The sequence below is a fragment of the Chiloscyllium plagiosum genome, unplaced genomic scaffold, assembly GCF_037043375.1.
Source record: "Chiloscyllium plagiosum isolate Xiang-an unplaced genomic scaffold, Cpla_swu_hap1 HiC_scaffold_5, whole genome shotgun sequence".
NCBI classification, from domain to species: Eukaryota; Metazoa; Chordata; class Chondrichthyes; order Orectolobiformes; family Hemiscylliidae; genus Chiloscyllium; species Chiloscyllium plagiosum.
The window spans coordinates 94,628,071-94,644,865 of record NW_028270143.1 but is presented as its reverse complement, the minus strand read 5'-3'; the positions used below and the strand labels follow the sequence as shown (position 1 = coordinate 94,644,865).

The window sequence follows — 16,795 nt, the reverse complement described above, 5'->3', positions numbered from 1 at the left end:
AACATTATAGCCAGGACTGAAGTCAAAAAACACTTTTTTAACAAAAGGCAACAGCAATCTCGAATTCACTCATCACAAAAGATATGGTTACTGCACTACTTGAAATACGAAGATGGATATCAGCAGACTGCTCATGAGGTAAGGGGACTAAGCTGTATGCACCAATGACTGATAAATCCAGTTGATGTATAGATTAAATGATGTTATTGAATATCTGATCAGGTTTGAGGCACTCTATGCAAACTCTTTTTTTTCTATGTCCATATGTTCATTCCAATATTTTATATTTGATCCGAGTCAAATGTCGATGTAACTACCATTTTCAAGAATTCCTCTCCAATGCATAGTGAGACAAGTTACAGCTTTCCCAATTGTGTGTATAACTATTTTAACAATTGTACACCAAAATTACTGTGCCACATTTCAACTGCAGTTTCTAGGAGATCAAAGCAAAGCATTCCCAAGTGGTTAATTGTCACAGAGTTCTTCAGAAAATGGATCAATTCATTTACAATACCTTTTTAGTATTCAGCAGTACATTCTTCATTGGTATAGTTTTAATAGGTACAAATTATTTCAAGCGTATGAACATACAAACATGGGGAAGTATGCCATTCAGCCCAGGCCTGCTGTGCAACTTAATCAGACCATGGCTGATCTGATTGTAATCTCAAATCCACTCTCCTCCATCTGCTGTAACTTTTCAACCTCTGACTCAAAAATGATTTGAAGACTTTGTTTCTACTCCTCTTTGATGAGCCCTCCAAAGACACCTGACCGTTACAGAATAATTTCTTCCCATCTTGGTCTTAAATAGGTGAGCCCTTGTCATTGAAGTAGTGATCTTCAGTTCCAGAATCTTCCACAAGGAAAGATGCTCTCCATATGAAGAATGAACCTTCATTAAAAGGCACATAATTCACCTAATTTATTTGGATAGCTTTCTGCCAGCAAATAAAAAATATTACAGCTGAAGCCATCAAACCCTTGTAAATAAAGACTCAATTATTTAACTCTTCTAATAGTTCACCTTGTGTTTAAAACTCCAAAACCAAATCACGACTACTTACATAAGTATAAGTTTACAATCAACAGCAGAATGGTTTATTAAATTTAGATAAGGACATTGTGTGACTCTCTATGGGTTCAGGGAAACAAGTTGTCACTCTTTCCTTAAAGTAAACAATCTGAAGAATCATATGGAAATCAGTATTAGGAAAAGTAAAAATCAATACCATTTTTGTAACACTCATTTCATTCCACTCCACCCCCCCGCCGGCCAGATAAAAGTTCATTTTTTAAAAATGTGTAACCTGAAGGGAAAGGAGCATAACCTGATCACACACAAAAGCAGAAACGGCGTCCTTTACTGGAATTTCTTAAAGTATATACAATTGCGGTAATAGAATAAGGAGGAAATACCGAGACAAAGGTCTGGATAACCATAAAGTGAGATGTCACTGCTAATGCAGCACTCACACAAGAATTACAATTCTAAGAGGAATAAAGAATATAGACAACTCCTGGGCAAAAAAAAGTAATGTGCAATGCCCAATTGAGTAGTAATTGAGAGAAAACCTCAAATGACAGTGAAATCTCCATGGCTCTGCTTACCTTCTCTCTCCACCTATAGTCATCATACAAAAACTGGAGTGATCAACCAACATTTGAAAGGATAATGATTGTAGCTACTGCCTTCAGCTCCAACTAAAACTTGCGATGAATATCCCAACATCATCAATTTTACTCACAGATGGCTTCGATATTTTACAAAATTGAAGCTAACATTTCTTTAAATATTTACAGCACTAAATCTCAAACCCAGTTCATGTCAAAGTTTGACTAAATAACCCATCAAACATTTATACATACTCAAACTTTATGTAGAACAATCACACAGTCTTCTCCCATCCTCCTTTGGTATAATTTATAAACATGTAAGTAAACATCAAAGCTTCATAATGATTACAACCAAGGATGCTGTTACACTAAGGGGACAGGTAGGACAAAAGGCACTTCCAATGTAGATGCATGGGCTTATTCTGCCCTATAAGAATGTAACATGCATCGAAGAATTCTTCTTATGAAGGATGTTTGAATTTCAATGGCAAAAAGTTGGAAGGAGGAGCATTACTTCTCAACTCACAGCATTACAATCTATACGAATCATTTCAAGGTAATGAGAGGCATAGATAGAGTCAATAGCCAAAGACTTTTCCCCAGGGCAGGATTTAATGGCACAAGGGTCATAGTTTTAAGATATTAGGAGGAAGGTATAGAGGAGACGTCAGAGATAGGTTCTTTACGCAGAGACTTGTGAATGCATGGAATGTGTTGCCAATCGTGGTGGTGGAAGCAGAGTCATTAGGGTTATTTAAGCGACTGCTGGACATGCACAAGGACAGCAGTGAATTGAGAGGTACATAGGTTAGGTTATTTTATTTTAGATTAGGAATAATCCTCAGCACAACATCGTGGGCCGAAGGGCCTGTTCTGTGCTGTACTTTTCTACGTTCTATGAATATGACAACATTTAAAGGCTACAACTTCAAACTCTAGTTTGTTGTATTATGTTCAAGAGGAAACAAATATGCATCTTTAATTCGGTATCAATGCAATAAAAGTGCAATGACTTTCACTGGTATCATATACTGGCTGAGTAAATTTGGTCCATATTTGCTGGAGTTTTGAATAATTCACAATGATCGAATCAAAACAATTGAAACATTCAAGACTTTGTAAGGGTTTAACAAGTTAAATAAAGATCATTTTTGCCTGCTGGGGAGGCTAAAACACAGAGGCACAATCTCAGGATAAGGGACTGATCATTTAGGACTGAAGTGAAGAGAACTATCTTCACTCAAAGGTTTGGGAATCTTTGCAATTCTGTACCCAAAGTGGATAGTCTATCAGATGCGTAAAGCTGGTAAAAACATACTTTAGGTCTCTCAGAAAGTGAAGGTTGGAAAGTGAAGTTGGAAGTCAAATTTCAGCCATGATCATACTGAACAGTGGAGCAGATTTGATTTAATACTATTATTATGTGTTTCATTCTCAATATGTGGCAGTATAGCACAAAAATACACTGCAGGGAAAATGGCTATTTTTCTTCTAGAAATCAAAAGGTAAGAGAATGTTCTATTGCTTGCTGTCAGCTGCATGTGGATCCTTTAGCTATCCAAAATGTCCCTTTCTTCCAAAGGTCAAAACATGTCTTAATTATGACTCTGCTACCAATTGTTAGAAGATTTGACTAAAAGGATAAATCAAAGGTTACAGATACACAGATACACATTACAAACACAGACACAAATACACTAACATAGCACTGACTGGATCAGCTTTCCCTCACTTGGAATATTTCCTTCCACAGTCAAGTAATTGCATTTATTTATACAAATTTTGGATCATCCTTCATACATTATCTGGCAAAGATTGAAGCTATATTTAAGCTCACAATCACCGACAGAAAAGCAGCCATTTAAAGATAGTAAGAATGGAATATAGCATTCTGCTCCTAACAACAGCCAAAAACACAAACAAATGCAAAAAGCAAACACCTATTAAATCCCTAACGGGCATTGTTGGTCTTACCCAGAGCTGATTAGAAACACAGATGTCATCAGTAACCTCTCCTTTGTCCTACAGGTTGAGACAAAAGGGAAAGATGGCAAAAACAGTTCAGCATGCTATTCATTGCAAATTTGATAAATGAAGTCAAACTCCCAGATTGATACACATACAAATCTTTTACAATATATGATTGAGATAAGACCAAACAAGTGGCTCCGTGCATACTCAGTTAACTCTGAGAAATGGATCACTGAGATCCAAAGGAAAAGCTTTGCTGTGGAGCAAACTTTAAAATGGACTTCAACCCACCATTAAATCTAGAAAATTGGGTGAAGCAGACTTATAAAATGACTGCTTTGACTCATTGAGACTCTTTTCAGAATTTTTCATTGCATGCTACATGAGAATTGCACATCAACTTGTTAATGCATTAATTTGCAGCAATATTAGATAGGTTGATACAATCTTTGCTGAACATTTCCACCCCTCTCTTCAGATGCAGCTGTCTGGCTATTAAAAGTGCAGGAACACTTGATTTACATTTGCTGATACCTGATGAGCTACTTTCTTAAACTGCTCCAGTCCTTGCGGTGTAGCAACACACACAGTGCTGTTAGGAAGAATGTTCCAGGATTTTAACCCAACTCAGTGTAATGCACATCAGTAGTTACTGAGACCAAATCTCAGTTCAAGGTTTATAAATTACATTAAAATTCCATGAGTTGCTGCAGTGGGATTTTAGCCAATGTTCTCAGGCCATTAACCTGGGCCTGTGATATACTGGTCCTCCGACATGACTACTATGCCACCATCCTCCATGACTCATTTCCTCAAACTAAAATTGCTCCATTGCCATATAATTTTCCAAAGGAATACAGCATGTAGCTGTGCACCCAGGTAAAACTATAGTAATTGACTTATTAATTGATCTGAACAATAACAATTCAAATTTATATTCATCTCCTTGGCAATCTTTTGGCTCTCAACTTCCTTTTACGTCATAGACTACCATATTATTGTGAGAAAGATACCAACAACTGCATTCAATAGCATCGGACGCCCTCTTCCAGCCACTTTCAAATCTCAGATAAAATGACAAACTGTTGCCAGATTAATTGAGATGATAGTATATCATTAGGAAATAGAAAGCATTTTTCACCAACAGAAATTATGTAATGCACCATACTATACAATTTTGTAGCTCATCTTAAAAAAAATTACTGCTTGTTTACCTCTGGTCACAAGATAGAATACGAGACTGTTTTTGAAAGGCTGCATTGCAAGTAAACTACATCGAACAACTTATCAGAAACTCAGGTAATTATTATTTAATATTTTTTAAATGGTTTACTGATGGGTGAAAGATAAAGCTAAATTAAGTTTTCAATTGGACTTATTTTTATTCATTGGGGGAAATAGGCATCACTGGCTGGGCCAGCTTTTATTGCCCATGAGAAGGTGGTGGTGAGGTGCCTCCTCGAACTGCTGCAGTTCATCGTGCACTGTAGGTAGATCCACGTTGATATTAGGGAGGGATTTTGACCCAACGACAGTGAAGGAATGGTGATATATTTCCAAGTCTTGGAAGGTGGTGGTATACATATCTGCTGGCCTTGTCCTTGGACAATGGAACAATCCTGGATATTGACACTTTCATGCTCAGAAAAGGGTTTTGCATATGACAAGATATTTACTTCTAGCAGATTATTTTGTGAAAATTAAAATACATCGAGCATTAGATCGGATTTGGATCCTGAAGCAAATAGTTCTAACATCAGATTGGCAGGACTAGAAGCATAAAGAAGTTTATTGGCATGGTGACCTGCAAAACCACTGGCAAGGTAATACTTGTTCTGCTTAGAATGCTGAGAAATCCATTGCATTTCACTTGATTGCATTTACTATTTGATGTGGTCTGCGGGGTATTCAACAATAGTTTGTCTGTTACACAGATTAGCCTCATGCGAAGTTTCAAATATCAGAGTATAAGTTACATCTATTGTTGCAGACACTGGACTTTTTCAGTTAACAAAGCAACATAAAAAACTTGAGGAAAGTTAAAAACCAAGGAATAAAAGGGCCAGTTGCAAGGTCAATGGAAAATTGGTGCTGTGATAGTGAAGACAGTAAACAGTAAATGGATATTTGTTGACTGGAGAAATGTTTCTTGTGGAATTCCTCTGGGGTCATTTGGAACTTGGATTCTCCTTCTATGTATTATTATCATCAAGATCTTGATGAGCGGGCGCAACTCGAAAGTTTGCAGATGTCTCAAACTTAGAAGAATTGACTGTGGGGAGGATAATGTAGAACTCCAAATAAAAAACATAAGGAGTCGGTGGACAGTTGGCAGATGAAATTCAATGTAGAAAAGCATGAGGCAGTGCATTTTGGGATAGAGAACATGGATAAAAAAATATAAAATAAGAGTTATAATCAAAAGGGATGCAGGAGCTGAGGTCCCGGGTGCATATGTACTGAGATAATTGAAAATGGCAGGACAGGTTGAGAGAACAATTGATAAAGTATACAGTATGCTGACTTTTATTACTAGGGCTTAGCGTAATGGAGCAAGGAGATTATTTTGCATAAGACACTGTTTAGAACTCAGCTGGAGTATTGTGTACAAGTCTGGGTGGCACACCATTGGAAGATGTGAACATATTAGAGAGAATGAGGGAACGATTTAACAAAGATTCCAGGGAAGAACAACTTTAGTGATGAGGTTAGATGGAAGAAGATGGGACTGTTCTCCTTGGAGGGAAAGAGCCTGAGAGGACATTTGGTAGAAAATGTCATGAACATGTTGGATAGAGGAAATAGTCAGAAACTGTTCTCACCTGCAAAAGGAACAAGGCGGCAAAAGCAGCAAGGAAGATGTGAGAAAAAAAGACCTTTTCATGCAGTGAGCAGACAGGCTATGGAATGCACTGCTTGGTAATGTGGTGGGCTATCTTGAAGACTTTGATCTGATCATCCCTAATCTAAATTTTCGAGAAAACCGACCTAATTTCTATAAGCTGTCCCCTGAAGTCTAGATATCATCTTGTAAACCTATGTTGTACTCCTACCAAGTCAATCTAAGGTGTGGTTCTGGATTTGCTCACACTATTCCAATCAGGGTCAAATCACGATTTTGTATAACTGCTGCAATCCTTCGACACCCTAGCACTTCAGTCCTCTAGATATAAACATCAGCATTCCATTAGTTTTCTTGATTATTTTCTGCACCTGTTTGTGATATCTTAACTCACCTCAACTCCTCTTTGGACATCCACTGTATTTACCTTCATAGCATCTAGAAAGTATGCTGATCCATTGTTTCACAGTTCAAAATGAATAACCTCACACATGCTAAAATCCATCTGCCACAGTTTTGCCCATTCACCTAGTCTCTCAACAACCTTTTGTAGTTTTATGCTATCATCTACACTGTCTACAATGCTGATTAATTTTGTCTCATCAGCAAGTTTGGATAGATGACTTTCTATGCTATTGTTGAAAAGTGTGGCGCTGGAAAAGCACAGCAGAGGTCAGGTAGCATCCGAGGAGCACGAGGTTTGACATGTCAGGCATAACCCCTTCATCAGGAATGGTGGGGGGGCTCTGAAAGATAAATAGGACAGCGAGGGTAGTGCAAGAGAGAATGTAGCTGGGATGGTGATAGATGGATGCAGGTGGGGGGGGGGGGTGATTGTGATAGGTCAGTGGGAAGGGTGGAGCAGATAGGAGAAAAGAAAGATAGATGGGTAGGACAGGTCAAGAGGGCAGTGTCAAGTTGGAGGGTCGGGGGAGGGGAGATTTGGAAACTAGTGAAGTTGATGCTGATGCTGTGTTTTTGAGGGTCCCAAGGCAGAAGATGAGATGTTCTTCCTCCAGTCATCGGGTGACTTGGATTTGGCAGTGAAGGAGGCCCAGAACTTGTCCTTACTGGAGTGGGAGGGGGAGTTGAAGTGGTCGGCCACAGGGCGGTGGGGTTGTTGGGTGCATATGTCCCAGATATGTTCCCTGAAATGCTCCGCGTGTTGGCGTTGTCTTCCCGATGTAGAGGAGACCACATTGAGAGCAATGAATACAGTAGATGAAGTGGGTGCATGTGCAGGAGAACCTCTGCCACAAAAAGATCCTTTGGGGCCTTGGATGGAGGTGAGGGCGCAGATTTTACACTTCTTGCGGCGGCAAGGGAAGGTGCCGGGTATGGAGGGTGGGTTGGTAGGGGGCGTGGTCCTAATGAATGAGTCACAAAGGGAATGGTCTCTGTGGAACACAGATAGGGGTGGGGCCATGGTGTCCGTGCTCTCAATGGGGTCTCCTCTACATCGGGGAGACTGAATGTCTACTTGCAGAGCGTTTCAGACAACGTCTCTGGGACATGCACCAAACGTGCTCCTCAAATGTTGCCTGACCTGTTGTGCTTTTCTAGCACCACACTTTTCCACTCTGACTCTCCAGCATCTGCAGTCCTCACTTTCTTGCAGTTTCTATGCTAATATCCAAGATGGTAAGAAATAATGTTAAAACTTGAGGCCTTAACCAAGGGACACCACCAGTCACATCCTGCCATTGAGTACTAACTTGATTACATGCCACTCAAACTATTTCTCAGCAATGTTAGTAATTTGCCATCATATCTATGGGAACAATCTCTTATGAAGGACTGTATTATATGACTTCTGGAAGTCCATATTAACAACAACTATAGACATTCTCTTGTTCGCTACCTTAGTCACCTCTTCAAAAAATTCAATTTTCAGACATGACCTACCTGTCATGAATCCAATCTGGACAGTATTTCACATTATTAACTAGATGACATTCTGTAGCTGCACTGAAATAGTTCAGCTAAGGGCACTTCTATTTCTGAACTGCAAGTCTTCAATACTATAACCAGGATGTTGGCAGAACCCAAGGCCTTTGTACCTTCAGCCAGTTCTTGATATCTTGTACAACGAATCAAATTTCCTGACGACTTGAATGCATGAATCAGAATGAATCAACTACTTGGCACTTCTGGTTGAAGATGGTTACAAATGTCTGAGTGTGGTCCTTTATACTGATGTGCTGGGCTTCCCATTATTAAGGATGGGGATATTTGTGGAACGTCTTCCTCCTCTTCCTCCAGGGAATTGTTTAATTTTACATCACAATTTGTGATTGGATATGGCAGAACTGCACAGCTCCACTCCCCACTGCAACAAGGTTTAGTCCCCTTACTTGATGGTAATGGCAAAGTGATGGATATGCTGGCCTTGTGGTTTGTGCTGATGGGCCACACTGCCCAGTTATAAATTGCTTGATATATTCTGATTTGGTCCGATTTAGCATGAGAATGGTGCCACACATCACAATGGAAGGCATCCTCAGTGTGAAGATGGGAGTTGGCCTCCATAACAACTGTGATGTTGTCACTCCTATCAACATGGTCATCGACAAATACATGCAAAGCAAGTAGATTAATGAAGATGAAGTCAAGTAGGTTTCATCTTCCTGAGCTACCTCATTACCTTCTCCAGGCCCAGTTTGACTGCCGTGTGTGGAACATGTATGCAGCTTAGAGAGAAGGTTGCTCCTAGGATCTCTCTTGTGGTGGGTTTCTCCTGCCAAAGGTATAGGACAAGGCCAGGGATGAGGAGTAGTCTGCAACATTGGATGTAAAGTATGATTTGGTGAGGATGTTTACATTAGTGAGGTTTGGTTTGTTCACTTGGCTGGATGGCTGGTTTGTGATGCAGAATAATGCCAACAATTTGGATTGAATTCCTATAATGGTTGAGTTTACCGTAAGAGACTCTCTTTCTCAACCTCTCCACTTGCCTGATACATGGAAATCCTGAGGTTAAATCCTCAATTCTCTCTTTCTCTCTCTCTCTCTCTCTAATGGTCCTCTGGGACAATGGCGATTTTACCTTGCTGCTTGTGATATTATAAACTTCAGAACTTTAATTAAGCTTCATGGATTAAAAGAATCGAGAAAGATAAACTATTACACATGAAGAGATCAGCAATGACTCTGTGTGGAATAAGCTGGTAAGGGACAAAGGCAAGCTGTTATACAGGAGATTGAAAGCAATGAGCCATGCCTGGGAAAAGGAAGAGTTGAAGCGTCATGAACAAAACTGTTTTGACACCTGCTCGATAACTGGCTGCCTCATGCCACAAGGAAAAATGACCGCCCAGCTGAAGAAATTAAGGAATTAATTGTAAAATAGGCTGGGTCTTCAAACAGACAGTAAAGACCAAATGTTACAAGGAACAGAGGGGATAAGGAAGCATGCTGCAGAGCAGTCGAAGCATAATCAATACTTTGGAGTAAAGAATCTAAAAGATTATCATAATGCCACATCATTGACCTGAAGGATGAGAAACTGTATAAGAATTGAACACCAGAACTCTTCATCAGAACTTTGAAGACCAACACTGCACAAGTACTAAACCCTGGATATCACAGTACTGTTATAGCTAAATTCCATCATTAATTGGATAATAGTAAGTAGAATTGAGACATTTAACTTGCTTACTTTGAGGGGTCTTATTTTGGTTGCAGCATGGAATAAAGTTTAAATCATTGTTTCAGTATTTGACTGACTGCGAGATTTCTTAATAAGTAGCTGAATTAAAGGTAGATTGTGGTGGGTTACCCAAAACATGCTTGACTAGTCTGTATGACAGCTGTCCCAACTTGCACCCAGTATGGAGGGCTAGTTGGACAGGATATACTATTTCCCTTTCAGATACATTGTTCAATAGTGAGCAGTCTTATTGTGACAATCCAGGACTGAAGGCAAACGATCTGGGGACATAGATTGGAATCCAACCATGGCAGATGGTTAAACTTGAATTCAATAAACAAAATTGGAAAAAAAAACTAGTCTAATGGCAACCATGTAGTCACTGTCAAATGCTGTAGAAACCCACCTGATTCAGTAATTTAGCCACAATCCGTGAATGAATAATAAAAGAGGTGTAGTAAACAATTCGTCTGGCAGATGGCATGTTAGCCTTTATTATTGGAAAATTTGAGGATAAGAGCAAATGAGTCTTGTTTCAATTGTATAGCCCACTAGTCTTGTACACATCTGGTCCCATTGCCCAAGTAAAGATTACTTGCCACAGAGAGAATGCAACGAAGATTCACCAGTCTGACTCCTGGGATGATGGGACTGTCCTATGAGGAACAATTGATGAGACAGAGCTTGTATGCTGTGGAGTTTAGAAGAATGTGAGGTGATCTCTCAGAAACTTACAACATTTTTAATGGAAGAGAGTATATGCAGAACAGAGGTTTCACCTGGCTGTGGGGTTCAGAGCCAGGGGCACAGTTTCAGATTTGAGACAGAGATAAAGAGGAGCTTCTGCAACCAGAGAGTGAGGAATCTTTGAAATTATAATCTTCAGAGGGCTGTGGAAGTTCAGTCATTAAGTAAATTCAAGATACAGAGTGATAGATTTCTATTTACCAATGACATTGAGGGATATCATTGCATATTGCATCGAGATGGTTGATCAGCTGTGACCTAATATGGTGGAGCAGGCTCAAGATGCCCAATGGCCCATTCCTGCTCCTACATAGTGTTTTCATCCAACTGAGTGGCATACTTGTCCATTTCAAAGGGGAATAGTGAGTCAGTCACATTGTTGGGTATCTAGAGTTAGATTTAGGCCAGACCAGGAAAGGGTGGCAGATTTCATCCCTGGAAATACATTAGCATATCAATTGGGGTTTCTACAATAAACAAGCATTTTCATGCTCAACATTAACGTGACAAGCATTTTATTTCAGATTCACTAGTTAACTTCTTGTGTACAGTTCTGGTCACCCTGCTATAGGAAGGATATTATTAACTTGGAGAAAGTGTAGTAAAGATTTATCAAGATGTTACTGGGGCTGGAGAATTTGAGTTATAAGGAGAGGCTGGAACTTCTTTCACAGGATTGAGAGGTTGAGGGGTGACTTTGTAGAGGTTTATAAAACCATGAGGGGCAAATATAAGGTAGAGAGCAAAAGTCTATTCCCTAGGGTAGAGGAGTTCAAAGCTAGGGGGCATATTTTTAAGGCAAGAAGAGAAAAATTTGAAAGGGACTGAGCCGGAACTTCTTTACACAGAATGCAGTCTGTACGTGGAATGAACTGCCAGAGGAAGTGGTAAAAACAGGTACAGTTATAACATTTAAAAGACATTTGGACATAAACACGGATAGGAAAGGTTTATAAGGATATGGGCCAGACGCAGGTAAATGGGACTAGTTTAGTTTGGGAAACTTGGTTGGCATGGATGAGTTAGACTGAGGGTCTGTTTCTGTGTTGTATGACTATGACATTTTCTCAGTAACTGAGGTGGAATTTGATCTCCTGTCTCTGGAGCATTCATCCAGATTTCTAGATTATCAGTCCAGTATCATTACTGTTGTGTTACTGCCTCTGGATGAGAAGTGGGTCCATCTCTCAGGTGGATATAATGGTCCTTGGGCATTATTTTGAATAAGAGGATGGGAGTAGTTCCTGCATATCATACAAAGATACAAATTAGAAGCAGGAATAGGCCACTTGACCCTTTCAGCCTGTCTTGCCATTCAATAAGCCTTTTGGATTTCTCCACATTCATCATGAGGTGCATGGGTTGGGTAAATAGACAAGGCCTTTTCCTTGGAGTGGGGGAGTACAGAACTAGAGGGCATTGATTTAGGGTAAGAGGGGAAAGATATAAAAGAGACCTAAGGGACAAGTTTTTCACGCAGAGGGTGGTGTATGTGTAGAATGAGCTGTCAGTAGAAGTGGTGGAGGCTAGTACATTTAAAAGGCATCTGGATGGGTACATGGTGTGCAGGGTGTTCTAACTAGGTGGATAAAGAACTGGTTGATCAACAGGTGACAGAGAGTCGTAGTTGAAGGGAGTTTCTTGAAATGGAGAAAGGTGACCAGTAGTGTTCCACAGGGGTCAGTATTGGGGCCACTGATGTTTGTAATATACATAAATGATCTGGAAGAGGGCACTGTTGGTATGATTAGCAAGTTTGCAGATGACACAAAGATTGGTGGAGTAGCAGAAAGCATAAGGGACTGTCAAAGATTACAGAAGGATATATGGAGAGTTGGGTGGAAAAGTGGCAGATGGTTTTCAATCCAGACAAATGTGAGATGATGCATTTAGACAAGACTAATTCTAGAGCGAATTATACAATGAATGGAAGAGCCTTGGGAAAAGTTGATGGGCAGAGAGATCTGGGAGTGCAGGTCCATTGTACCCTGAAGATTGCTGCACAGGTGGATAGAGTGGTCAAGACGACATATAGTATGCTTGCCTTCATTGGCCGGGATATTGAGTATAAGAGCTGGCAAGTCATGTTAACATTGTACAAGACATTGGTTCGGCCGCATTTAGAATATGGTGTACAGTTCTGGTCGATACATTACCAAAAGGATGTGGACGCTTTGGAGAGGGTGCAGAGAAGATTTACGAGGATGTTGCCTGGTATGGAAGGTGCTAGCTATGAAGAAACGTTGAGTAGATTAGGTTTATTTTCACTAGAAAAAATGAGATTGAGAGGAGACCTGACTGAGGTTTACAAAATCATGAAGGTTGGATAGAGACAAGCCTTTTCCCCAGGGTGAAGCATTCAATAACGAGAGATCATGCTTTCAAGATGAGAGGTGAAAAGTTTAAGGGTGATACATGTGGCAAGTACTTCACTCAGAGGGTGGTGGGCGTTTGGAACATGTTGCCAGCAGAGGTGGTAGAGGCAGGCACGGTAGATTCATTTAAGATGCATCTGGACAGATGCATGAGTAGGTGGAGAGCAGAGGGATACAAATGCTTAGGAATTGACTGACAGGTTTAGACAGTACAATTGTATCGGCTCAGGCTTGGAAGGCCGAAGGGCCTGTCCATGGGCTGTAAATTTTCTTTGTTCTTTGAACGGGAAGGGTTTGGAGGATATGGGTCAGGTGCTGGCAGGTGGGACTAGATTGGGTTGGGATACCTGGTAGTCATGGACGAGTTGGACCGAAGAGTCTGTTTCCATGCTGTACATCTCTATGACTCTATGACATGTACCCCTACTGACTTTTCACTCCACAGATAATCAAGAATCTATCTGTCTCAGCCTTGGAAAAATTCAAAGCCTCTACTTCCACACCCTTTTGGAGAACTCCAAAGCCACCTAACCCTCTTGGAGAAATAATTTATCCACATTTTGGTCTTAAAATAGTAAGACCTTATTTTTAAATATTGGCCGTTTAGTTCTATAATCTCCCACAAGACGAAACATCTTTTTCAGATCCACCCTGTTAAGATCCCTCAGGGATCTTACAATGTTTCAATCAAGTTGCCTCTTACTCTTTTAAAATCCAGTGCATATAAACCTAGCCTGTTCAACCTTTCTTCAGAAGGCAACCTACCATTTCAGCAGTTATTCTAATAAACATTAATTGAACTGCATCCAATGTATTATCATCCTTCCTTCAATAAGGAGATCAATACGGCATACAGTTTTTCAAATGTGATCTTAATAATGCCAAGCAGAATCATAACCACTTTACTTTTGTATTCATCGCCCTCTGAATAAACAATAACAATCTCATAGTTTTCCTCATTTCCTGCTGTACCTCCGTACTAACCCTCTGTGACTCATACACTAATCTTCTGCGATTCATCAGAAATGCCTAAATCAGTTTCAGGTGCTTCATAATTTTAAGTTCTTGATTCTTTTTAATGTGTCACTGACCATTCAGCTCTCTCCAGCTTTGAAAACCACATAATGTGTTATGTCGACACGTCTATGACATTCCATCCTTAAATTCCAAAGTCACAAACCAAAAAAGGAGGAATGTGCTTTTGCTATTTACTCTGTTAGAAACAATTTACGCAACATTTTATTTTGTAAGCAACATTACCTTTTTAATATAAGAATGTTCTGTTTCTTGAAACTGGGTACAGCGACTGGTTCTGGTCACTTTGCCATTATCCTGCTTCCTGTTAATTCTGTTCCTCCAGTCTTCTTCTCCACTTCTCTTCAGCAAAGCCATCCTGGGGGAAAAAAGGTCCTGGCGTAAGTCACATGATCAGGTTTAAGCAGCACAATCACCAATAGAGGAGATAGATTACATCGTTGAGAAATTGAAATACTCAATATTATCAATGTAGAAGGTCCAATAGTTCAGAAGATTCATGACTTTTAAGTTACAACATTTCTAGGAGAGAACAGGCTTAGTTCTGCCTATTTGTACATGTGCACTCCATGTGATGTTCTTCACGGTTATCAAGGCCTGCCCAAGTGAACTAATGCAAGTCTATGCTGTGCCATTACACAAATGTATTTCCTGTCTCTAGTCTATGAATTGGAACCTTTATATTTGAATATAACATCTAGAATTTTTGAATAAAATTTTATGAAGCCACATTTATTTATTTCAGTAATTGTACTACCTCAATAAATTTTGTATAGAATTGATAGAAAATCAAAGCAATGGTTTGGATGGTCATTGTTTCTTTATTATACAAACTAAATTTAGGATTTTTGCAGACTCAATAGCTGACATGAGTAACCACTTTCTATGTGCTAATTTTAAAAAAACTATTTTCAGATCTCTTAAAAATAAATATTGTGTTCCAGATACTTGGTCACTAAATATTTTGGTAAGAAACATTCTGAATTTTAAATTGGATCACTGGTCATGCCTTAATTATCAAAGCAACATGAAGGCCCCACAAAAGAAAATAACAAGACTGCAAGGCCAATTCTTTTTGGGGGACAAGAGAGAAAGAACTTGATCTATTAAATATTCACAGCTGCAAAAACAGCAAAGGTTCTATTTACTTGAAATATGAGGCCTGTCAAACTTATACAATTGTATTTTTCCAACAAACAGAAGCCAAGTTTTCTTAAGCTTGCATCATGACACGGGCAAACAGAAAAAAAATGAGATTATTTAGATAATAATGGGTGAAATATTGTTGGAGTGCACATCTTACTGCACATCCAATTCTTGACACCACACTTTGAGAGTAGATGACAGCTTCAGAGAGGTTGCACAAAAAGTTCTTCAGAGTAGTTTCAGGGATTAAATACTTTTGCCACATGGATAGATGAAGCAATTTCTATAAAGGAAAGAGGTTGAGACAAGATTTAATAAAAGGTGTTCAAAGTAATGAGAGAGTCCAGCAGAATAGATAAGAGACAAGTTATTCCTGTTGGCTTAAGGGTTGGAATCTGGAGGACGTATGTTTTGCACAGTTGCCAAGAATCAATATGACACAGTAATATGACCTATGTAGCGAATCATTAGGCTATGAGATGCATACTCTGGAAGTACAAGATAGATGGACACAATTGTGAGCTTTTGAAGGGGAATTGGTAACCATCTGAAGAACAAATAATTGCAGGATTGCAAGGGAAACGGTGTGGTAATGGGAACAGCTGAATTGCACTTGCGAAGAATATCTATAGACATGATGGACTGAATGGCCTCCTTCTGTGAGCTAATCATAAGAATTCTATGAACTATTAGACTTTTTCTGACAGTGTTCCAATCACACGATTTCTGCCTCAACTTCCAGGACATGTGATTAAAGAAAGGGATGGCAAAGGTCTTCTGAGAATAACAGAACCCACAGCCTGCATCCTAGTGGAATTGAACTATTGTGGATGTATTAGAGCGTGGGGAAAAAAAAAGACAAAATAAAGAGACAGAAAGGAAGAGTAAGAAAAATAGTTAAAAATTTAGTGTTTTAGACATCTCCCAGAACAATTGACTACCTGCAGGAATGAATCTCAACAATATTCCTTCTCAGGGCATGTTGGACTGATTAGCATGGTATACCAACATCTTGCTAAAAGGGTAATTATACTGTTAATTATAATGCTCTGGACCCACTGGCTCAGTTCCTCAATGAATAAATTAACATAGTCACTAAGGGAGTCAAAGTTAAGTGTAATTATTCAACCTATTTTTTAAAAAAAACTGCTTTGCCTCGAATGTACATCCCAAATTGACAATTCAGTTAGGAGGAAGATTTTTTTCCAAACCTGTAATTTTGATACTTAAGTCTTCCAAATTGCTCAATATCCAAACCTTAATAATCTGTTAAGATTGACTCATTGCTCAAGAGAAAAAAAACTGTACCTTAAATACAATTCAACATTGGCAGAGTTATTTCTTTTTTAAAGCCACAAAATTAAGTGAAGTTTTTTCAATCATCCTACATGTTTCTAAGGTGAGTTAAAT

The 16,795-nt window shown here is 39.3% G+C and overlaps 1 protein-coding gene across 20 annotated transcripts in view; it reads right to left on the bottom strand.

Annotated features, from left to right (window-relative positions):
• svila (supervillin a) overlaps positions 1-16,795 on the bottom strand; it is a 339,560-nt gene that overhangs the window by 80,482 nt on the left and 242,283 nt on the right. For 15 of the 20 annotated variants that reach the window (XM_087987490.1, XM_087987491.1, XM_087987489.1 and 12 more), the window contains 2 exons: positions 14,465-14,597; positions 3,595-3,642 (listed from right to left, as the gene is read on the bottom strand). In XM_087987490.1, the coding sequence (XP_087843616.1) occupies positions 3,595-3,642; positions 14,465-14,597 (181 nt within the window). The remainder of the gene's footprint in view (positions 1-3,594; positions 3,643-14,464; positions 14,598-16,795) is intronic. The other 5 variants (XM_087987485.1, XM_087987487.1, XM_087987488.1 and 2 more) reach the window with 1 other exon arrangement.